At 48.1% G+C, this 23,165-nt stretch overlaps 2 protein-coding genes across 6 annotated transcripts in view; one reads left to right on the top strand and one right to left on the bottom strand.

Annotated features, from left to right (window-relative positions):
- Positions 1-20,784, top strand: part of CUNH16orf70 (chromosome unknown C16orf70 homolog) — a 36,453-nt gene extending 15,669 nt beyond the window's left edge. For 2 of the 5 annotated variants that reach the window (XM_021716699.1, XM_008066825.1), the window contains 14 exons: positions 1,530-1,613; positions 6,872-6,915; positions 7,967-8,046; positions 8,329-8,423; positions 9,492-9,589; positions 9,680-9,792; positions 13,601-13,734; positions 14,672-14,755; positions 16,000-16,082; positions 16,717-16,760; positions 17,435-17,478; positions 17,629-17,687; positions 18,605-18,677; positions 19,295-20,784. In XM_021716699.1, the coding sequence (XP_021572374.1) occupies positions 1,530-1,613; positions 6,872-6,915; positions 7,967-8,046; positions 8,329-8,423; positions 9,492-9,589; positions 9,680-9,792; positions 13,601-13,734; positions 14,672-14,755; positions 16,000-16,082; positions 16,717-16,760; positions 17,435-17,478; positions 17,629-17,687; positions 18,605-18,677; positions 19,295-19,381 (1,122 nt within the window). In that variant the 3' untranslated portion in view covers positions 19,382-20,784. The remainder of the gene's footprint in view (positions 1-1,529; positions 1,614-6,871; positions 6,916-7,966; positions 8,047-8,328; positions 8,424-9,491; positions 9,590-9,679; positions 9,793-13,600; positions 13,735-14,671; positions 14,756-15,999; positions 16,083-16,716; positions 16,761-17,434; positions 17,479-17,628; positions 17,688-18,604; positions 18,678-19,294) is intronic. The other 3 variants (XM_008066832.1, XM_021716704.1, XM_008066837.1) reach the window with 3 other exon arrangements.
- Positions 20,785-21,675: 891 nt separating this feature from the next.
- Positions 21,676-22,918, bottom strand: B3GNT9 (UDP-GlcNAc:betaGal beta-1,3-N-acetylglucosaminyltransferase 9). The gene has a single exon (XM_008066807.2). It carries the CDS (start codon positions 22,916-22,918, stop codon positions 21,725-21,727), a length of 1,194 nt encoding a protein of 397 aa, XP_008064998.1. The 3' UTR covers positions 21,676-21,724.
- Between the last annotated feature and the right edge of the window lie 247 nt (positions 22,919-23,165).

Here is a 23,165-nt window from a genome sequence, read left to right as displayed (position 1 = left end):
GTGTATACCTCGTGTAATCATAGGAGCTACTCAGAGAAATGAGCAAATTTCAAAGAGGTGGCTCTGAGTTCGGGGATTAAATATCATCTTCAGCTGAATCATAGAAATAAGCCTGTTAAAGGCGCCGATTACGGGGAGGTATCCAGGAAAAGCACTCTATACAATTATTCAAAATATTATGCAGACATGGTACCAGGCTCCTGTAGTGACAGCTAATTGGAAGGCTGAGGCGGAAGGATCGCCGGAGCCCAGCAGTTCGAGGCTGCAGTAGCCGGGAGCAGCCACTGCACTCCATTCTGGGTGACAGAGTGAGACTCCAACTTTAAAAAAAACAAAAAAGATAAATAGTAAATAAATGAATAAATAAATAAAAAGTAGAAGCTAGACGCAGTGGCTCACACCTGTAATCCTAGCATTTTGGGAGGCAAAGGCAAGAGGATTGCCTGAGTCCAAGGGTTCGAGACCAGCCTGGGCAACTTGGTGAGACCTCATCTCTACAATAAGTAAAAAATTAACTGGGCACAGTGGCACGGGACTGTGGTCCCAGCTACTTGGAAGACTGAGCCAGAAGGATTTCTTGAGTCCAGCAGGTTGAGGCTGTGGTGTCTATGAGCGTGTCACCACACTTCAGTCTAGGCAACAGAGACTCCAACTCAAAAAAAAAATAGAGCTAAGCCTTTTCACATGACCTGTATTCCTCAATGACTTACTTCTCTGTAGGTTTGATGGCAGTACACTCACTCATACTCCTGATGTGGACCCTGGAGCCTCAAAAGAAAATTACTTATATACTCACATCACTTTGTCCCTTTTCTCCAGGTATTTTTACCCAGGTCTGAAAGGGAGAGGCTCTTTTCAACTTATATTATTTGGAAGTAGATGACACTGTGCATTTATGCAAGTTTTTTTTTCTGGCTCCCGGACCTCATTAGCTGCGAGAGAGAAGGACTGCCTACATTTAGTTATTCCCTGTGCATTGCATTTATTTAATTAATTAATTAATTTAGAGTCTCACTCTGTCGCCCAGACTGGAGTGCAGTGGCCGCTCCCAGCCACTGCAGCCTCAACCTGCTGGGCTCCGGCGATCCTTCCGCCTCAGCCTTCTGAGTAGCTGGAATTACAGGCACGCGCTACCATGCCTGACTGATTTATTTATTTATTTATTTATTTTGAGTTGAAATCTCACTCTGTCGCCCAGACTGGAGTGCAGTGGCCGCTCCCGGCCACCGCAGCCTTGACCTGCTGGGCTCCGGCGATCCTTCCGCCTCAGCCTTCCAAGTAGCTGGAATTACAGGCATGCACTACCACGCCCAGCTGATTTTTTGATTTATTGTACAGATGAGGTCTCACTAAGTTGCCCAGGCGGGTCTCGAACCCGCGGGCTCAGGCAATCCACTCACCTCAGCCTCCCAAAGCACTGGGATTACAGGCTGAACCACTGAGTCCAGTTTGCATTTATATTTTAAGGCTTCAGTAGGTACTGGTGAATAAATCAGTTCTTCATCATGTATTTCATTTTTGTTTTGTAGTCTCCTCTAAGCCATGACCTCATCCTTAACCTGACTCAGGACGGGATCAAACTACTGTTTGATGCTTTCAATCAGAGACTTAAGGTAATTATAAATGACAACTAATGTTTCATGTCTGACTGAGCCAGTCTTTATGGAGCTAATTAATATGTGTTATTGTTAGATACTTAAAAAGTTCATAAGTAGACGTGGACTTCTTTGGTACAGGCACCTCCACAATGTAGTGAACTGAAGCTGTGCCTGTTCCCCTAAAGAGGGGAAAGGTGGGAGTGGATGGGGGTGTTTGGAAAGAGGCTTTGAAGCGCTGCTGTCCCAGGCTCCAGTGGGGAAGGGAAAAGTGTTGAAGATTTGGGGAATATGCTGTGGGGAAGGGACTTTTATACTGAATAGGAAAACAGGAGAGGAGCTAATATTTGACATGGCTTGCCTGAGTCTGTATTTATGGTACTAAGAGTGGAACCTAACTACAGAATAAAATAGGACCATATGACTTTAGTCAGATTTACTTACCTTGTTTTATTTTACTTCCTTTTTTTGTCAAACAGTGTGACTTGACTAGATAATGAAAATTGTTCTTCCTAGAATGCTGGAGCTTGGATTAACACCAGCAGTGAGGTGTTTTTTGTTGTTGTTGATATTGTTGCTGTTTTGTTTTGTTTTGTTTTTGAGTTGGAGTCTCACTCTGTTGCCCAGGCTGGAGTGCAGTGACATGACTCATGGCTCACTATAGCCTTGACCTCCTGGGCTTAGGCAATCCTGCTTTAGCCTCCTGGGTAACTAGACAAGAGGCACATACTACCACACGCCAAGCTAATTTTTTTGTAGAGAAGAGGTCTTGCCGTGTTGCCCAGGCTGGTCTTGAACTCCTGGGCCCAAGCAATCCTCTCACCTCTGCCTCGCAAAGTGCTGGGATTATAGGCATAAGCCACCATGCCCGTTGATTTTTTAACCCTGTTGAGGAAATGGAAACAAACAGCTTGCTGGTATGTAGGATTGTCTTAATTGGCATTCAAATGCAGTTTGCTAACACCTGTTTTAGTCCAGGGTGTTTTTAATATACTCTATTTACAAATGCCTGGGCCTCACAGGTTAGTCATGTGACAGCCAGGTTCATGCCTAAAAGTCATGAGGTTGAATGTAGGCTCTGGGCAGTGGCATGCCGGAGCCATTGTCCTGGTTAAGTTATGGAGTTACCTTTCCAAAAGACTTAAATACTTCCTGGTTCTCATCATTACCATCAAAAGTGAATTACTAAGGAGAGAAAACAACATGGAAGGAGAATCAGTACAGGGAATGAGAATCAAAACATAACTCAAAATGACTGAGGGGAGGGTGATGGCATTTCATCGTAATGAGAAGCTGCAAGTAACCTAAATGGGCAATAAAAAGGGATGACTGGGTAGCCCATGGACTCACAGCATAGTGAGGACAATATCGTGTGTTTAGTGAGCATTTAGTAATATATGCAGTCACATGACTGAGTGCCTCACATGCACTTTCTCATTTAGTCCTATCAAGACTTTAACAGCAAGACAACTGAGAGGGAAGATAGAAGATAAGCAGTCTACCTGATACCAGGCTCTTAACCCTGTGTTACCGGCATGTGGTGCTGGCCACTTTGAGAGTGGCTTAGGTTCTCTTAATGGGTATGGGAAATAAATAAGAAAAGCTGAAGAAAATAATGTGCAGAAATGTGAGGAATGGAAAGCGCATTTGGACAGAAAAAGAGATAAAATAGAGCCTGACGGTCCTCTTCTGACTTCTGTGGGATCCCTGTGAAAGAGGGACTAGGGCCATGCCTGAGGTTCTGGAAACTGAGGAAGTGATCACTCAGGTATTTTGGTTGGCACCATCCCCAATCTGTCCTTTCTGCAGGCTTTCCATCCAAAGGCTTCAGAATCTACCTCTTCTGATGCTGTCTCCTGCAGTTGCTCTCTGTTAGGGTACGGACGGACAGGGTGAGGGTGGAGAGGCGAGGCGAGGCGAGGTGTGTAGCACTGCTGGGGCTGGCAAGCCGGAGGTGCGTGCTGGCAACCCAGAGATCCGACTAGATTGCCAAGAATTGCAACACACAGAGGTGAGAGAAGAAAATATTTATTTAAGAAAAGTTCACCCCCCACAGACAGGGAGTGGGCCTACCTTCTAGGTGAGTGTGACGTTATAGCCCCCCAGAATCCTGGCTTAAATCCTTTTCTTGGAGATATTGCACATGACTGCTGTGACTTCCTTATCGACCACCTGTGGATGTCTTGGAGAACCTGTGACACAGAGACCCATTAATGTCCGCCCACATTATCATAACCCCTACAGAAGGGCGTGACAAGGATTCTAATTCTCCTGCACCTTTCCAAACAACCTTTCTTAGACCTAATGGAGGGTGTACCTCCCCTTATCTCCTAGGCATTCCCAATAGGTAGGATGGGGGGATCCTTGACTTCCCTGTAGATAGGGCCCATTCTACTGGAAGATTAAGTCCCTACCTGCTCCCCTCTGGGTGGTCATAACTTTTGTAATTACAAGTTTCATGACTTTTACAGTCTTTGACCAATATATGACATTTTAGGCCTTGTAAATTCCCTTTACTCTAGGCAAGCTTGATTAACATTATGAGATACCTGACACCAGGAAGTCTGTTCCTAAAAAAGACAAAGTCAGCAAAATTAATTTTACCTAAAGTGTGCATTTCTCCAAAAACATAATTTCTACTTTCTCATCATTGTGTCAGGATTTAAGAACAAAATGAAAAATGGCTTCCCACTCTCTGTCTGCCCTTTCACTCCCCACCCCCTACCTTAAGCCTGAGAGACAGAGAGCCCTGTGGAATGAGACTTTATAAGTTACAACCTTTACAGCCATCTGTCTTCCATTTTTATCTTGACTGTTGCTACATCTCCTCCCCTTTGGAGAAATTGGGGGCTTCTCCAGCCCAGAGGTAGAAAATTATGGCCTTTAGACTTCCCAACTGCTTGTCCCTGTGGCCCAGCAAGCTCCATGGGACAAGATCTGCTTGTTTTTGTTTGTTTTTGTTTTTTTTGGGTTGGAGTCTCATTCTGTCACCCAGACTGGAGTGCAGTGGCTGCTCCCAGCCACCGCAGCCTCGACCTGCTGGGCTCCGGCAATCCTTCCACCTCAGCCTTCCAGGTAGCTGGATTTACAGGCGCTCGCTACCACACCCGGCTAATTTTTGATTTACTGTAGAGATGAGGTCTTGCCAAGTTGCCCAGGCGGGTCTCGAACCCGCGGGCTCAGGCAATCCACTCACCTCAGCCTCCCAAAGCGCTGGGATTACAGGCTGAGCCACCGAGCCCGGCTACAAAATCTGCTTGTTGATTCTCCTAGTGACATGAGGGATTCGAAGATGGCCAACACTCTGGGTCCTTTGCCACAAGTGCTGCTCATGTCCTAGTCCACTGCTTTTCCCATTAGTCAGGCAAAGTTGAAACATCTATATTTGCTGGACCCATAGAGTTGTTGGCAAGTGGGTGACAGTGACACAGGAGGGACATCTTGGAGGCCCAGTCCCATAGGGTGCGTGGTAGGAAGCCTTAGGGGATTGTTGGCCAACTGTAGGGACAGTAGTTAGGAAGGTGAGTGCCTGCGCCTGCTGCAAGCAGGGAGGGCTTCTGGCTGAAGGTGGAGGCCTCCTGCCAGCACAAGGCTCTGGCCTCAGTGAAATGGCATACCAGTTTGGCATGGTATACTGCCAAGCCCAGGCATTCTGAAGGGAACACTTACTATCTCTGAATCATAACTCTTCCCCTGCTCTTTCCATGGCCCCTCTCAGCACCTCTTTTCATGCTTTCAGGCTTTATATTGGTCTTAACTAGCTTCACATCAAGCAGACTTGCCTGACCTGTCATTGAGCACCTTCCCTATGCAAACTAATGAGTTAGACCTCAAGGGGCTTAATTTAGTGGAACCAGTGAAAAGCATATTCAAGTATAGAGGAAAGAGTTCATTCAAATACTTTAATGGCCCAGCAGAGGGTGCAGTTTTTCCCCAGTAGATAGAATCAAAATAGCTGCATAATGGTTGAGAAGTTTCCAACTTGGTTCAATGTTCTAGTCTTTAGATGAAGTTAGGGACAGGATCTTTGGCCAAAAGTGAACTACCTATCATGTCTCTATTTTCTTTCTTTTTTTTGAGTTGGAGTCTCACTCTGTCACACAGGCTGGAGTACAGTGGCATGCTCACGGCCACTGCAGCCTCCACCTGCTGGGCTCAGGTGATCTTTCCATCTCAGCCTTCCAAGTAGCTGTAACTACAGGCATGTGCCACATGTCCGGCTAATTTTTTTGTTTATTTATTTATTTATTGTAGAGATGAGGTTTCACCAGGTTGCCCAGGCTGGTCTCAAACCTGTGGACTCAGACAGTCCTCTCACCCCAGCCTCTCAAAGTGCTGGGATTATAGGCATAAGCCACCATGCCCAGCTCATGTCTCTTATTTTCTATGGGAGTAGCAGATGTTCCTATACGCGGTGCCCCACATCCCTTTCATAATCACGCCCTGATTGGCAAGACAAGCATTGAGCCAGCTGTTTGTGTCTCCACAATAAGGGCCAAAGCTCCCATTTGGAGGATAGTCCCAGCCAGCCATATTGCTGGCTGCCAAGCCGTTTACACCACTGCAGGGAGGACTTCACTGTGCTTATTACTTGGCACTACCAATGGCCAAGTGTTTGACAATGCCTTTTCCTTTGTCTCTGCTCTGAATTCTTGGCATTTCATCTGAGGCTGAACCCATTAAACAGCAAACTTCACAAGGGTCCTAAGGTTGTCCAAGTTTAACCAGATACTCTTCATTAGAGACATAATTGAATGCTGTTGCTAATGTGGCTTGTTTTCTAGCAAGATAGACCTCCCCCTTCATCTTTATGGTTTAAAAACAAAACAAAACAAGTTTCAAAATAAGCTATTTTTGAAAGTGACTTGATTTGGTTTTTTAAAATGCAGCAAAGTGTGCCATGGAAGAAAGGGGGCTTGGTATCTAAGGAATAGCCTCAATAAACTGCATATCTGGAAGGTATCATTGTCCTGTGGGGTGGTATGAGCCTCAGTATGACCCAACAGTGGATTACATGTAAGGACCTTGTCCCAGAGCATCCATGGACATCTGTTGAGCAGTTCAGTAGAAGAGGGAAGAGGGGAGGTTATGGTATGTATGTGTTTTTCCCCTCAATTTTAAAATGAGAACAAAGGATAATGTGCAGTACTACAGGAGAATGTTGGCTAGTCGTAGATTTTTTTCTTTTCTATTTATTTTACAAATTTTTAAAAAATATTTTTCAGTTTATCATCAACTTCAAAGCATTGACAACTCTCAAACATTTTTTTTTTTAGGTGATTGAAGTATATGATTTGACTAAAGTAAAGTTAAAATATTGGTAAGTTTTCTTTCCTGCTGGTATATGTCACACTTGATACAGACAGGCCTTATCTACCACATTAATTAAGTTAGTGAGGATTCCTATCTACAGCAGTCCAGACTGGGGCTATGATTTACTGAGACAACCTCCAAGCCTGCTTAGTTTCCTGGAGAAGAGAAGTAAACCTCATTAAGAACATGCTGTGTGTTAAATATTTCACACGTATATCATCCAGTTTTATCTTCTCAGCAAAGCAGGACCTCAGCTCAGAGGTGATTGTAACAGTCTCCTGGGTCATATCTGCCCTTCCCAACATAGCCTGTTTTGGCACCTCTTTTCTTGTTTTCATGAGCAACAGAGGTGGGGCAAACCAAATAGGTCTGACTCCAAAGCCTTTGCTAAAAAGGTTGCCAAAGAAACCACCACTTTATTTTATTTTTTTGAGTCAAGGTCTTACTCTTTTTCCCAGGCTGGAGTATAGGGACATGATCGTGGCTTACCGCAGCCTCCAACTCCTGAACTCAAGTAATACTGCTACTTTTTTTTTTTTTGAGTCGGAGTCTCACTCTGTCACCCAGGCTGGAGTGCAGTGGCACAATCATGACCACTGCAGCCTCAACCTGCTGGGCTCAGACAATCCTTCCACCTCAACCTTCCAAGTAGCTGGAACAACAGGTGTGCACCACTACACCCAGCTAATTTTTTAAAATTTATTTTTAAATTTTTAAATTTTTTGATTTATTGTAGAGACAAGGTCTCACCAGGCTGGTCTCAAACCCGTGAGCTCAGGCAATCCTCTTTTCTCCACCTTCCAAAGTTCTGTGAGCCACCACGTCTGACTGAATAGAGTCAAAATGTACTTTTTAGAATGACAATGGGAATGACCTGTACAATCCATAGATAATAAGCCCCGTATGGGAAGGCGCTAAAGTTCTTTAATTAAACTTTTTATTTTGACATAATTATAGACTCACCTGTGTCTTCACAGTAATTCTTCCAACCACCACTTCCCATGATCTGTGAGCCCATCTTGTGAAGCCTGGTATTAAAAAATATTTTTGTTTTTCAGTGGCGTGCATTTTAATTCTCAGGCCATAGCTCCTACCATTGAGCAGATTGACCAGTCTTTCGGCGCAACCCATCCTGGAGGTGAGCCAAGTCCATCTATTTCCTCTGGTCATCAGTGGCAGCCCATAAACCTGACTGGTGGCACATTCCCATTCCACTCCCTGAAGTCAGGCTCCTATAGGATTGTGGGTTTGGTACTTGGGTGTGAAAGAAAGCTTTTCTCCCTGTTTTCAACCTAGTTGTAGGTTAGTTCAGAAACAAGACACAAGGAATGTATTGTCAATCATTCTCTGCCAGACTGGTTTATATTAGTGATTTCAGATGCTAGTCAACATGTCATTTTCTTCTCTCCCACCCCCACAGTGTACAACTCTGCTGAGCAGCTCTTCCACCTCAACTTCAGAGGACTGTCTTTCTCTTTTCAGTTAGACTCATGGACCGAGGCTCCCAAGTATGAGGTTAGCCCTTCCTGTCCCCTGATGTTTTGTGCCCAGTGCCATGTGGTGTGGGTCAGCAGACAGTGTCACAGAGGTGGAAGGGATTGGATAAGCACCCTTTCTTTGGTTTCCTTGTCTTTAAGCTCTTTAGGAGCCAAGGAGGAGTCGAGGGGGTGGAGTTGACAGGAGAAGCAATGCCTAGGCCAGCATTCTAGGAGGAGGGTGCTCCCCATTGAGAAGTGAGGTCAGGTTCACTTTTCAGAGGTAAATCCAGTCATGTCTTACTTTCAAGCTCCTAATAACTGCAGTTTTCTCAATGGTCTAGAATTTGGAGATTTTATCCTCTGGATTTTTTTTGATTCAGAGTCATCACTCTGTCACCCAGGATGGAGTGCAATGGGACGCTCATGGCCACTGCTACCTCGACCTGGTGGGCTCAGGCGATCCTTCCTCCTCAGCCCTCCAAGTAGCTGGAACTACGGCACGCACCACCACACCGAGCTAATTCTTTGATTTATTGTAGAGATGAGGTCTTGCTAAGTTGCCCAGGCTAGTCTTGAACCCATGTGCTCAGGCAGTCCTCTCACCTTGGCCTCCCAAAGTGCTGGGATTACAGGCGTGAGCAACCATACCTGGCTAATTTTTTTTTTAATTTATTGTAGAGATGAGGTCTCACCAAGTTGCCCAGGCTGGTCTCGAACCCCTGAGCTCAGGCAGTCCTCTTGCCTCAGCCTCTCAAAGTGCTGGGATTACAGGATTGAGCCACCACACCCGGCCCCTCTGGATTTTCAAATACGTGCTGCTTTTAGCAAACATCATTTATTCTTAGAGTTGGGAAAATGATAACTCTTGTACAGCTTACATTTTATTAAGGAAGCATCCTGCATTTTGCCCTGATGAAGCAAAGAAAAACCAAGTAGAATTAAAATAAAGGTGCACTTGCATGGGAGTTTATTGACCCTGAGCCCGGTTTGACTGTGTGCTTTGACCTGACCAGTTCTTGAAGACTATGAGTCCCAGGGAGGACCAGAGTCTGAGTCCCATTACCTGCAGTGTACCCTTAGTAAAACTCTCATCCTGTGTTTGCAGCCTAATTTTGCCCATGGCCTGGCTTCTCTTCAGATACCCCATGGAGCAACTGTAAAACGAATGTACATCTACAGTGGAAACAGCCTACAGGATACCAAGTAAGTGTAAGGAGCAGGAGTTTCATACGAGGGCCATGGGCTCCCTAGGAGGGAGGACCAAGCCTCTGTTTATTCTGTGCCTGCCCCCAGGGCTCCTGTAATGCCCCTGAGCTGTTTCCTGGGCAATGTGTATGCTGAGAGTGTAGATGTTCTTCGAGATGGAACTGGACCCGCAGGCTTACGGCTTCGCCTACTTGCTGCAGGTCAGTGACTCCCTTTGAGGTGGATAGATTCCTCATTATATTCACGTTGAGACATTTCTAAAATCCCATTTGCTTAGAGATATGTCTTATCCATTTGAACTGCTATAAGAAAATACATAAATGGCAGGATTTTTTTCCTCAAAGTTCTGAAGGCTGGGTAGTCCAAGGTCAAGGCACTGGCACATTCAGTATCTGGTGAGGGCCTGCTCTCTGGTTTACAGACAGACACTTCTCAATATGTCCTTACATGGGAGAAAGGACAAGGCAGCTCTCTGGAATCTATTTTGTAAGCACACTAATCCCTGTCCTGAGGTCTCTGCCCTCATAACCTAATCGCCTCCTGAAGGCCTCACTTTCCTTATACCATCACCTTAAGGGTTAAGATTTTAGCATACGAGTTTTAGGGTAACATAGGCATTCAGTTCATTGCCAGATAGTTGGTAGAAGACAATTAGTGCAAATGTTTATGGTTAAAGCTTTTCTCTGTGGTGGCTCACGCCTGTAATCCCAGTACTTTGGGAGGTAGAGGTGAAAGGATTGCCTGAGCCCAGGGGTTGAGACCAGCCTGGGCAATATGGCAAGACCTCGTCTCTACAATAAATCAAAAAATTAGCTGGGCATAGTGTTGCACACCTGTAGTTCAGGCTACTTGGAAGGATAACTTGAGCCCAGCAGGTCAAGGCTATGGTGGCCGTTATGGTGCTGCTGTACTCCAGTCTAGGTGAGAGTGAGACTCCAACTTAAAAAAAAAAAAACTTTTTCTAATTTTGTCAAGGGACAGGACATTGTCTTATCATTAATAAATCTTAATAACTGACAGTACCACTACATCCCTCAGCATGCACACAGACAGTTCCAAGTTTTTTCCTAGAAATGTATCTTGTGGGCTACAGTGTTGTCTGCTCTGCCCTTTTCTACTCCCAGTACCAAGTTCTCAGAGTAGGCAGGCAGAAAGGACTTGTTGAATTATGGTTTGACCACACCTTGATAAGCGAGAATTTTGCTCATCATGGACAACAAAAAGAGTTGCCACCTTCAGTAGCTGGTCTCTCTGGGATCCATACCTCATTTTGTGATTTCTTCTACTTGGCCAGTGTCTGCTGCTTTGGGCATTAGATCATGCTTAATAGGACTGGGATCTTCAGTTTGCCCCCATAAAGACTGTTTGAGAGTCAACAGCGGGACCAACCTTCAAGGAGTTCAGTCTAACTAGTATTTTCCTTTTTTTTTTTCTGAGTTGGAATCTCTGTCACCCAGGCTGGAGAGCAGTGACATGCTCACGTCCACCTTAGCCACAACCTGCTGGGCTCAGGTGATCCTTCCGCCTCAGCCTTCCAAGTAGCTGGAACTATCGGCACGTGTCACCGTGCCTGGCTAATTTTTTTATTTATTTTAGAGACGAGGTCTCACCAACTTACCCAGGCTGGTCTCAAACCTGTAGGCTCAGGCAATTCTCTCACCTTGGCCTCCCAAAGTGCTGGAATTATAGGCGTGTGCCACCACACCCAACCTCATCAGCATTTTTCATAAACCAGAGTCTTACATCAGCCTCTGAGGCATTGGTTTGTTTTGTTTTTGAGTTGAAGTCTTACTGTGTTGCCCAGGCTGGAGTGACATGCTCACTGCCACCACAGCCTCGACCTGGTGGGCTCAGGCGATTCTTCCACCTCAGCCTTCCAAGTAGCTGGAACTATAGGCATGCACTACCAAGTCTGGCTAATTTTTTGTTTTACTGTAGAAATGAGGTCTTGCCAAGTTGCCCAGGCTGGGTCGACCCCCCTAGCAATCTTCTCACCTCGGTCTCCCAGAGTGCTGGGATCACAGACCTGAGCTACCATGCCTAGCCTTAGAAATTTCTTAAAATATTTTCTAGCCAAGGCAGAACAACTGCATTAAGGAGTATTGCACTTGAGCTATGGTTTATGAAAGACTTGAGATGTGGCAGCAGGGGCAAGTGATTTTAGTGTCTGTCTTCTCAGAAGGATGACTGCTTCAGACAACATTGTAGTCAAGGATTGGGGCTATTAATCATCACAGGTGATAGCAGGAGGAGCCTGTCAAGAGTGGGGGTCTCAGTGGATTCTGGCTGCCACCTTGTACAGCACACTCTCGGGAGCCACACCACTCACTGCTTACACTTCAAGCAGGGAAAACACTTTCTGTTAAGTCAGAGCCTCACAGATTTATCATTCAATCCAGTACTCATTGAGAATTTCCTTTGGCAAGTAGGAGAGTCTCGGTTGACCCATTTCTCACATGTTTCCTTATGGATAAATTCCTGTGAAGACCAAGACAGGTGAACTGACTTCCTGTGTTAGAAACATCACTGCAGCCGTACCCTGTAAGGAAATCACAGATTAAAGTAGTGGGTAATTTTTAATTATTATGAATAATTCTACCTGGGTAGGCTTCTTGCAAAGTGAGACAAAAGAGAAGAGTCACCTGTGAAGGATTCCTTCCCTGCAGCCCCATCTGGACATTCATAGGTATCTGGTACTTGGAAAAATGTATTAGCTCACTGGATACTTTGGTGCTATAAGGTTCTATAAGGTCACCCAGGCTTGCCTAGGCTGCAGGATTTGTGGACAGCGGTTAATGGAAGATTATTTTTTCCAAGATCTAGTTAACTTAAACATAGCCTTTTTTCCCAAGCAGTATATATATGCTGTTAATAGAGATTCTTGGGTTTGTTGAAAAACTCAGTACCTAGTTATTTCAGATTTTTGTTCTCTGAAGCTTCTGCATTCAGCAAATGGATTGTTACACGTGAAAGAGTGACAATGGGGAGGGGGAGGAAATTGCCAGGGGAGGCGGGGGAAACACCTCATTAACAAGGGTACCTGCATAATGAACATTTGTATACCTAATCCTGAATTGTACCCCACATCTTTAAAATTAAAAATTAAAAAAAAGAAAGAGTTACAAATGTAAAGTGTTGTGCCAAGTAAGGTGATATCAGTGGTTATCATGGCAACAGGGAATTGCAGTCCTCTACTGACTCTTTTTCTTTTAGTTGGAGTCTCACTCCATTGCCCAGGCTGGAGTGCAGTGGCACATTCATGGCCACCCCAGCGTCGACCTATTGGACTCCGGCGATCCTTCCGCCTCAGCCTTCCAAGTAGCTATCACGCCCTGCTAATTTTTTGATTTATTGTAGAGACAGGTCTCACCAAGTTGCCTGGGCTGGTCTCAAACCCGCAAGCTCAGGCAATCCTCTCACCTTGGCCTCCCAAAGTGCTGGGATTACAGGCTTGAGCCACCACACCTGCCCTCTACTGACTTTAGCTTCCATTTTTATTTTGGGCAAAGCACTGTCTCCCTACCCATTGAATAGGGAAGTTTTACTGTTGGTGTATCTATCACCGTTCCACAGCTACTTCTACATTTGTGTGTGTGCCTTTAGCTGGAACCATTTCTGAAATGTATTAGAGAAAGTCAGGGTTTAAAGATTCTTCCCGGAGAATAAGCAAATCAGAAGGTATTTTTATTCCTCCACTTACCTGGTTTGTCTCTTTTGAGTGATAGTGGCTGCTATCTGCCTTGGAAGTCTCTATCAAGTGTACAATTAGGGAGTAAGTTAATAGGTGGTTCACTCTAGACTTTTTTATAGAGCAGTCTTCTTGGATAGATAGTGATCTTTTGTAAAGTCTTAAGCCCTGGTTACCTGGTGTTTCTGCTTGCATGCAGACTTGACCCTTGGCCATATCTAATAATGCGGCAGGCAGACAGTAAACCCCTTTCAGGCCTCCAAAAGCTCAAGATCTCTGGTCCTAATCAGAACCTGACATCCTCTCCTTGTTCTCTGCAGGTTGTGGACCTGGCTTATTAGCAGATGCCAAGATGCGGGTATTTGAACGTTCAGTGTATTTTGGTGATTCCTGCCAAGATGTTCTTAGCATGCTTGGCTCTCCACACAAGGTCTTCTACAAGTCAGAAGACAAGGTAGGGGAAGTATCTTTCTAGAGTAAAAGACATTCTCTCCCCTGTTTTTTCAATCAACACTAATTTAATGTTTAATATAAAATGTTTTCTACCCATAGAACTTGTTTTGTTTAAAGCAGATGGAGATGTGATTTTTTTTTTTGTTGGAGTCTCAGTCTGTTGCCGAGGCTGGAGTGCAGTGGCATGCTCACGACCACCGCAGCCTCGACCTGCTGGGCTCAGGCGATCCTTCTGCCTAAACCTTCCAAGTAACTGGAACTAAAGCACGTGCCATCATGCCCCGCTAATTTTTTTATTTATTGTAGAAATGAGGTCTCACCAAGATTCCCTGGTTGGTCTTGGGCTCAGGCAATCCTCTCACCTTGGCCTCCCAAAGTACTGGGGTTATAGGCTTAAGCCATCGCACCCGGCCTGTGAAGTAAGTTAAAACCTTTTTCTGGCCTCTGTCCCTATCCATTGTGCTGTGCTGCCTTTCCATGGTCCAGTTTGTAGTCAACCACAGCTGGTTCCCTCTCCCTCTGGATTAGTCAATATCAGCAATTGAGACTTCTCACACTCTTGCTTACTCGATAGCTTTATGTTGTGAGAAATGCACTTTGCGATGCTGAGGCGAGAGGATTGCCTGAGCCCAAAGGTTTGAGACAAGCCTGGACAACATGGTGAGACTTCATGTCTACAATAAATAAAAAAATTCGCTGGTTGTGGTGGTGCACGCCTGTATTTCCAGCTACTTGGAAGGTTGAAGCAGAAGGATCACCTGAGCCCCACAGGTCAAGGCTGTGATGGCCATGGGTGTGCCACTGCACTCCAGCCTGGGTGGCAGAGTGAGCTTCCAACTCAAAAATAACTCCACACAATTTGTAATTTGTAGACCTTCATTTAATCAAGAACTATATAAATGGATTAGATTTTAATTTATGGTTATTTTTGTCTACAGATGAAAATTCATTCTCCTTCCCCTCATAAGCAAGTTCCATCTAAGTGCAATGACTACTTTTTTAACTACTTCACTCTTGGGGTGGTAAGTTGTGATTCCTTATAGAGGCATTTAATTTTTGTTGGGATGGGCAGTGCAAGTTTGTACACTTATGTGTACACATGCAGCTGTAACCATGTCTGGGCATCAGGAAACCCAGCTGGCTTTGCCTAGTGTTGTTTTACATAGGCTTTGGTACCCCAAAGTAGACCTTTCTTATCATCTGGATTGCTGAGAAACACCAGGTTCCCTAGTACCTGTTGACTTCTGAGGGAAACATGCTCCATAGAAGGAGGCTGTGAAACTCACTCAGATTAAGCTATTGGGGAACTTCCCTTTTGTAGAGCCTATGACACTCTTAAAGTCACAAAGTAGGGAGATTGAAAAGGTTTAGAGACTGGGGGGCTTGGGGTGGAAATGTGCATCTGTATTTTTAGAGGGCCACTGCAGAGGCATTGTTATAGCCCTGTGCTCTGGGCCTAGGATGCTGGATGGTTCTGGTAGCCACTGCTCAGTGTCAACAGTCCAGCTGGTAGGATGCATATATGAGAAATGATTGTGTAAAGAGTGTTCCAGCTGGAAACATCTCAGAGGGCAGGGCTGGTCTGGACTATGGTTCTCCTAACCTTTGAGCCTTCCAGGGTCTGAGATCCTATGGAAGCAAAGGGTAGATTCCAGAGAGGGAGAAAGGAAAGACTGAGGCAGCCTATATGGGAAAGGTGAAGCATAAGCCAGGAGTAGTGGAGGAACTACTGTTGGCTCATAAACTCCTGAGAGTAGAATGGTGGCAGGAGGGAATGGTGCTGCTGAGGCTGGACCTCTGGGTTCAAGGGCCAGTGATGCCAGGTGCCAGTGAAGATGGAGAGAATGAACCAGCCTTAACAGAACTTAGTTTGCTGTTGGTATGGCGGTAGAGTCAGAGGTCACCCTAGAGTCACAAACCTGAGCAGCTAGGAGGATATGAAGCTGGAAAGGGTGTGAGGGATAGGAGGAAGTGTTCAGTTGACAGAAAGAACTCCCTTACATGTTTTAGTTCTTAAGCATGGTAGCTGTAGTCCCTGTGCCTGCCAGGTCTATAGATGGTTTGGGTCCCCCTCCCGCTTCACTGCAAATGTCAAGTTAAAGCTAGTTGGTCTTAGCTGTGCCCTTAACTGTTGTTCGAAAGAAACCTGATGCCCACAGACATCCTTGTTGCAGAGCTGATCATCTCTAAGTTGGACATGCTCTTGGAAAGACCTGCCCTGCCTCAATCACATTCTTTAATTGAGCAACCTTGTTTTCTATCCCAGGATATCCTCTTTGATGCAAATACACACAAAGTGAAGAAGTTTGTCCTACACACCAATTACCCTGGGCATTATAATTTCAACATGTGAGTATACCTGTACCTGTCCCTTTGTGAATTTTGGGCTTAACCCCCCCCCCCCCGAGAAGAGCTAAGCATGATAGCTCATACCTGTAATTAGAGGTAGAGGCAAGAGGATTGCCTGAGCCCAGGGGTTTGAGACCAGCCTGGGCAACTGGCGAGACCTCATTTCTGCAGTATGAAAAAAATTTGTGGTGGTGCACATCTGTAGTTCCATCTCCTTGGAAGACTTAGGTGGAAGGATTGCCTGAGCCCAGCAGGTTGAGTGAGTGTGCCACTGCATTCCAGCCTGGGTGACAGAGTGAGACTCCTGTGGCTTTGGGTGTCCTCTAATTTATCTAGACTGAATGAGAAGTAAATATTGAATTTTACTGAATTCTTGCTGTGTTCCTGGCACAATGTCCAATGCCTTACATCTCTCCACGTGAACCTATTTTACAAACAAGGAAATTGGTTCAGAAAGTTTAATGTCTTATCCAAGTGATAGGCTCTTCAGATCCCAGAACCATGCCCTTTTCTGTTTGCTTCAGCACCTAAATCTGACTTCCCCAGTGAATGCTGTCAGGGGTGCGGGGTTGGGATATAGGAGTGGTCAGGCCTCCCAGCAGGCTCAGCCTTTACCTCTCTGCCTTCTCTCTAGTTATCATCGCTGTGAGTTCAAGATCCCACTAGCCATAAAAAAAGGTGAGTAATTAATACCCTTAGGGCAAGGAAGGGGGTTTTGAATCAGTTTCCCACTATGAAAAGAGAAAAAGGGCCGGGTGTGGTGGTGTGCACCTGTAGTTCTGGCTTCTTGGAAGGCTGAGGCAGAAGGATCAATGGATCCCAGTTGGTTGAGGCTGCGGTGGCTGGGAGTGTGCCACTGCATTCCAGGCTGGGCAATGGAGTGAGACTCCAACTCAAAAAAAAGAAAAGAAAAAGATCTAAGCAGAGGTGGTGTAGTAGTTAGTAGGTGTGGAGCCTCTGCTCATGGCTTCTGCTCCTCCAGAGTGGGCTACTTGTTTTGGGAGCTACATTGTTCTTGGTCTGGAGTCTAGAGGCCCTCAAGACCTTTTCCTACGTCTGTGAGACTGCGGGCTCTGGGGGGAAGATTTCCCTGTTTACAGATGGTCATCCGGCTACCCACAGCCCATCCTTGGTGCCTGACTCTCACTGCCAGTTGGTATATCTCACACCTGACTGGACTGGTCTTCTTTCACCCTTCCATCCTGTTCCACCCTACAATTCCAAAACAGCCTACCTTTCCTCCCTACATACTCAACCCCAATGCAAAGGATGGCCACATCTGAATCATGCCTAGGTCTGAGGCCATAGGTGGGCTGGGCCGGCTACCAAACTGCCCTGTGTTTTCTTTTCAGAAAATGCTGATGGTCAGACAGAAACATGTACAACCTACAGCAAGGTGAGCTCCTATTTTCCTACCTAACACAGCCCAAGAATGAGGTGGATATGAGCCTGCCAGCAGTCTGGGGTCATGTTCTCCGGGCCAGCCATTGGTTGTAGGTGTGTTCAGGTTCCTGCTAACCTCTTCTGCCATTTATTCTTCTTGCAGTGGGACAACATCCAGGAGCTCCTGGGCCACCCTGTGGAGAAGCCCGTTGTGCTGCACAGGTGATTGGGAGGTTGCTGTTTCTGACCATCCTACCCTGTTCCTCACAGCTCAGAAGGCCCAGGGAAACCTGGCATAGTGGGTATTGCTTAGAAATCACAGGCGTGGCTGGGTGTGTGGCTCATGCCAATAATCCCAGCACTTTGGGAAGCCAAGGTGAGAGGATTGCCTGAGCCCACAGATTCGAGACCAGCCTGAGAAACTTGGCGAGACCTCATCTCTACAGTAAATCAAAAAATTAGATGGGCATGGTGGTACGTGCCTGTAGTTCCAGCTACTTGGAAGGCTGAGGTGGAAGGAACGCCTGAGCCCAGCAGGTCGAGGCTACAGTGGCCATGAGCATGCCACAGTACTCCAGCCTGGGTGACAGAGTGAGACTCCAATTAAAAAAAAGAAAAGAAAAGAAATCACAGGTGTTTTTGGAATTGCCACACACTTTCTGTCCCACCCTGCACTTTAGGACTGGACCAACTGCTCTGTTTACCTGTGGTAGAGAGGTGCCCCCAGGAATAGCTCCCTTCCTCCACCCTACCTCCAAGTATAGGGGCCTTCTTAGTTATTCAGAAAGGGAAGAGGTCTTGGCTGGCTGTCCTGGGCTCTTTTTTTTCCCATCAAAACTGCTACCTGATGTAATCCACAACCCCATTCCTGGTTGCTGTGCTGCCTGTGGTTCTCTCTTTAAAGGGCTCTCCTAAATTTTCACCACTGCAGTTCCATTCCACGGTAACATTCTACAGTCCTATTCCATAGTAATTTTCTGAGGAAGATTCCTAGGACATTGAGGGCCAGTGTGGGAGACAGACATACCCCCACAGCCATGAGAGACCACTGACCAATGGCCACATCCCAAAAGAAACTGGATGCCTAGCATGGCCTTGGCCTCTGTCTGTCCCTCTAATTCTGGCTTCTTTGGCCTCAGGTCCTCCTCCCCAAACAACACCAACCCATTTGGCTCCACATTTTGCTTTGGTCTTCAGCGGATGATCTTTGAGGTAAGCCCTGGAGGCCCTCTTAGAAATAAGCTGCTGAGGGGTTGGTGGTCGTGGCAAGAACAGGCAAGTGATTGAGGGAAATTGAGGAGGGCCTAACTGCCTTGCTGGGCAGATTGATCCTTCCCCAGCAACCCCGTCTTGTGAGTACCTACCTTGGCTACCCACACTTACCAGTGAGGGTTCAGAATTGATGTTGGGATATCTGGGGTCAAGTGTATGTCTGAAAACATGGTATATCAAGGAAAGGAACCACAGGGCCAGTGGGCCCAGCCTGGAGGTGTCAGGAGCCCTCAAGTGCCATGGGAATGAATGTACTATGGGCTCTGGAGGCCCTGCTGACTTGGGAGAATGGGCTGCCCTGTTTCACTCTGGATGCCATACTTAACAGCAGGTACTCAGCAATCCCAGAAGGACTAGACAAATTGGGCATATATCCCTTGAGAAATAGGCCTCAGGCAGAGGTGGCTCCTAGCCTGAGTTGGGAGGGTTGAGGGGTCGGGAAGTTCAGCCTTTGTGTGCAGGTGTGTCCCACACATAACTTACAGCCCTTGTGCACAGGATTGGCCTACATCCCTTCTTCCCTCCCCTTTGACCCAACTGTCCTCTTCTCACACCAGGTCATGCAGAACAACCACATTGCCTCCGTGACCCTGTATGGCCCCCCCAGACCTGGGGCCCATCTGAGAACAGCAGAGCTCCCCTAGGGACATCACCACCCATGCCCCCTGCCCCACAGAACTCCGCATCGCCTCCTGCTCAGCAGGCCTCTGTGTGCCACCCTGTGGGTTTCCTTGGCCACCTTGCCAGTGTTGGAGGGCTGTTGTGATGTTCTGAGGTGGGGCTCAAGCTGGGTGCTCTGTTGCGGGGCTAGGGACCCAGCTATCCTCCGTCCGTCCTCAGCCTGCTGGTGACAGCAGGGGACAGACTGCAAAGAGAAGCACAAACTTTGAGCCTTGCTACCTGGACCCGGGAGCTCTCAACTAGTATGCAAGGAGGCAGGATGCATCAACTCCTATCTTGTGCATTGGGAAAACTTGGGGCTTTTTCTGTGGCTGAGGACACAGGCCTCCGGGATGAGAACAGGGTCCTCCTTTGGCCCCATGTTGCCACATGACCCTTAAGGCAAGCAGGTAGGGTGTCCATAGTACTTGGTTGTGACATTTGCACTACATCCACTTTAGTTACTTGATGAGCTGGCTGTGGCCAAGGTGGCCCACCTGCCCTCCCTCTTTCTCTCTTGCATGTGCTCCCTGCCAGGCCCAGTAGGCACACCCAACTATCGAAACAGTTTTCTACCATCCTGGTACGTGCCCAGGCCTGGTTCCCACCCCTCTTGGAGCCAGCTTTCAAGGTTGCCTGTGTCCCTGCTCTGCCCCAACCTAGCTGGCAGGGCTGCATGTTTCCATTCTGTTTGCCTCTTTTATTTAATGCCAAAGTTTTAGCCAAAGACATTTTCCTTTTGTGTTTCAGCCTTCTATTCTGCACTGTGGGCTGGCTCCCTGCCCCAGCCCTGGGCACTGTCCCCAGCCAGGCCCTCTCATGACTCAAGGCCTTTGGGGGCTCAAGGAAGGCTGGGCTGCTCAGTCTCTTCATGGGTCTTGCTAATGGAAAGAAGCATATATGTGCTTTAAAAATATTAATCCTTTTGAAAAGAATTGAGAAGAGAAATGTATAATTTTATCCCATTTTTAATATTTTGGTCTAGCAACTTGTGATACATAGATGACAATTTTGTGAGTTTTTCAAATGTGTGTACAGATTTTTGTAAATATGACTCTTTTGTAATTAACTCATGTACAGCCTCATCCTGTATAGTTTAATGATGAATGTGCAGGGGACCTGCCCAAGGTTCCTATATGGCTCCTGGGCCTACAGCCAGACTTGTGTGGCGCTTCTGTGATTTTGTGACTGACTGGTGTCTTCCCATTTGGACTGTGGCCTGGCCAGAGACCCTGTACATCCCACTGTCAGGGGCAGCCAGGACTGTTCCCATCCTTCTGGAATGGGGGAACCTTCCTCATCCCCTGCCCGCATCCGCTCTCCAATAAAGCACCTATGCCCTCAGCAATGGCCTGCCATGTGCTGTTGCTGGGGTGTTTGTACAAAATGAGTGTGGGTATTAGTTTTTTGAGGAAGGGGGTGGTTGAAGAATATGGGAAAATTAATAGTGGAGGAGTCACGCGCGCCTGTAGTTCCAGCTACTTGGAAGGCTGAGGTGGAAGGATCACCAGAGCCCAGCAGGTTGAGGCTGCAGTGGCCAGGAGTGACCACTGCACTCCAGTCTGGGTGACAGAGAGAGACTCCAACTCAAAAAAAAAATAGTGGAGCAGTCTTAGGGAAGACGTTCCTTGGCTCCTCTGAGGGTCGTCATAACCTCCAGTAACAGATTGGCAATTGTTAGGGTGTAGGAGGCAGGGAGACTAGGTGGGATTATGTACTTATTTGTCCCTTTTATGTGACTCTATCCCTGGTGTTCCCGCCAGACCTGGACCCAGGAGGAGTTGGCTCCTGGAAAGCAGACCTCAGGGAAGATCGAAAGACCTGGGCAGCTGCTGGGAATCTAATTTGGAGGGGCAGGTGAGAAGCAAAATGTCAACTTTCAGATTGAGCTGTGGCAGAATGCCAGGTCCAGGAAAGCTGCCGCCCCCCTCCCCGCCCCTATCACTATCTCCCCGTGGGGCCTGGTCTTGAGGACCCTTCTGCATTATCCTAGGGGTTCCAAATCAGAGTGTGGTAGGATTCCATGGCCCCTGCCAGCCCACCTGAACATGCACCTATTTGCTACTAGGACCAAGCATGTCCACTGCTCTGGGGCCACGTCTGCCCGGCTCAAAAGGTCACTATTACACTGATTCCAGACCGGCTCTCAGCAGGGTGGACCAGCAGGAGCCAAGCTCAATCTTACTACCCTGGGAGTCCCTGTAGAGGGAGACGTCCTGTGATGTGGAGAAGAACCACATTCGCTGCAATTATTCGCCTGCGAAAGCCCTTCAAGCTCCCTCCTCCAACCTGGGTCTGAATGAGGAGCTTGGGGCTGTGAGGGGTAGCTAGGCGTCCCACTGGAAGGGGCCTGCAGCGACAGGCTGTGGATGCGCACAGACTGGTGCATGTGGCCCGTGCAGCAGACGCCACATAAGCCAAATGTCAGCGGCTGAGAGCCCGTGCACGACAACCAGCTCGCGGTAAAAGCAGGGGTCGAAGGTGTGCAGATGCGGCGCAGCGGAAGGCTGGGGGATGCCAAAAGTGCGAAAAGCAGGGTGAGGCTCAGGTGTGAGCCGCAAACGCTGCAGGCACATGCCCAGAAAGACATCGTCGATAGGGAAGAGTTCGACCTGCGCACAGGCGCCGGCTAGGCGGCGCAGCGTGGCTCCGGAAAGTACAAATCCACCGCCGCCTGCGTAGGCCGGATAGGCTGGCAGGCCATACACAGCCTCGGGGATGTAGTACTTGCTGGCCCGCGCACGGATTGGCCGCGCCTGCACAATCACGTCACCAGCAAGCAAGTCCTGCGCCGGATCCCGCGGCGCCAGGAATTCCAGCAGGTTTCCCACGTTCACGAACACGTCGGCATCGCCCTTGAAAACGAAGCGCACGTCGGGGCAGAAGGCCGAAGCCCAGGCCAGAAAGTGGATCTCCTTTAGCGTTAGGTTGAAAAAAGTGTCATCGAAGTCCCAGAGTAGGATGTCTGCGTATGCACGGCTCTCCGCCTGCAGCAGGGCGCGCCAGTGCGTTCGCTTGTCCGCCCCGTCCGTGCCTGCGCCGCTGGGCACGCCCAGCAAGAACACACGGCGCACGAGCGCCCCCTGCACGCGACCCTCCGCTCCCCATGTCTGGCGCACAGCTTGGCGCCGCTCGAAGTCCGCGGCCATTGACTTGACGGCGATGAGCAGGTCGGGTCGGCCGCCAGGTGCGCCGTCGCCGCGGCACTTGTGCGGCTGGTTGACGAGCAACGGAAAGCGCCGCTGGTCCTTTGCGCGCAAGTAGCGGCCAAAGTCAAAGGGTCCCGTGGGCGTGGGCGGCGCTGGGGTGTCCCCTTCGTAGGCCGGCGGGGCTGCACCCGCGTCTGGTACCTGGAACGCGCGGGGCCCTGGGGTGGGCCTTGGTGCCGCCCTCCCTCGCGGTCGCGGCACGCTTGTGGTCGGGGCAGTGCGGTCGCGCTGCGCATAGAGTAGGAGGCCGAGGGCGGCGCCGAGGACCAGCGTAAGCGACGCGTCCCCGCGTAGGCGCAGCCTCCTCCCCATGTCCGCGTGGCGGGCGCCCTCCCTCCTTTTGAAGGGGCGCAGACAGGGGCTCCCCAAGCGGTAGCCGGCTGCGGGCCTGGGCTCCGAGCCCCGCCCTCCCCGCGAGGAGGGCGTGGAGGCCACGCCCCGGGGGTCTCCCGCTACCACCTACTCTGGGTCCTGACGCACCCGCGGTACCCGCAGCCTGAAGGGTCGAGACGTTCCCCTTTGTATCTGACTCCCCCCACTCTCATCTCCTGCCAAGGAT

Source organism: Carlito syrichta, unplaced genomic scaffold, assembly GCF_000164805.1.
Source record: "Carlito syrichta isolate Samal-C Ts95f unplaced genomic scaffold, Tarsius_syrichta-2.0.1 Scaffold106255, whole genome shotgun sequence".
Lineage (NCBI taxonomy): Eukaryota > Metazoa > Chordata > Mammalia > Primates > Tarsiidae > Carlito > Carlito syrichta.
The sequence above is the reverse complement of the archived record's forward strand: the minus strand, read 5'-3'. Positions and strand labels throughout refer to the sequence as shown.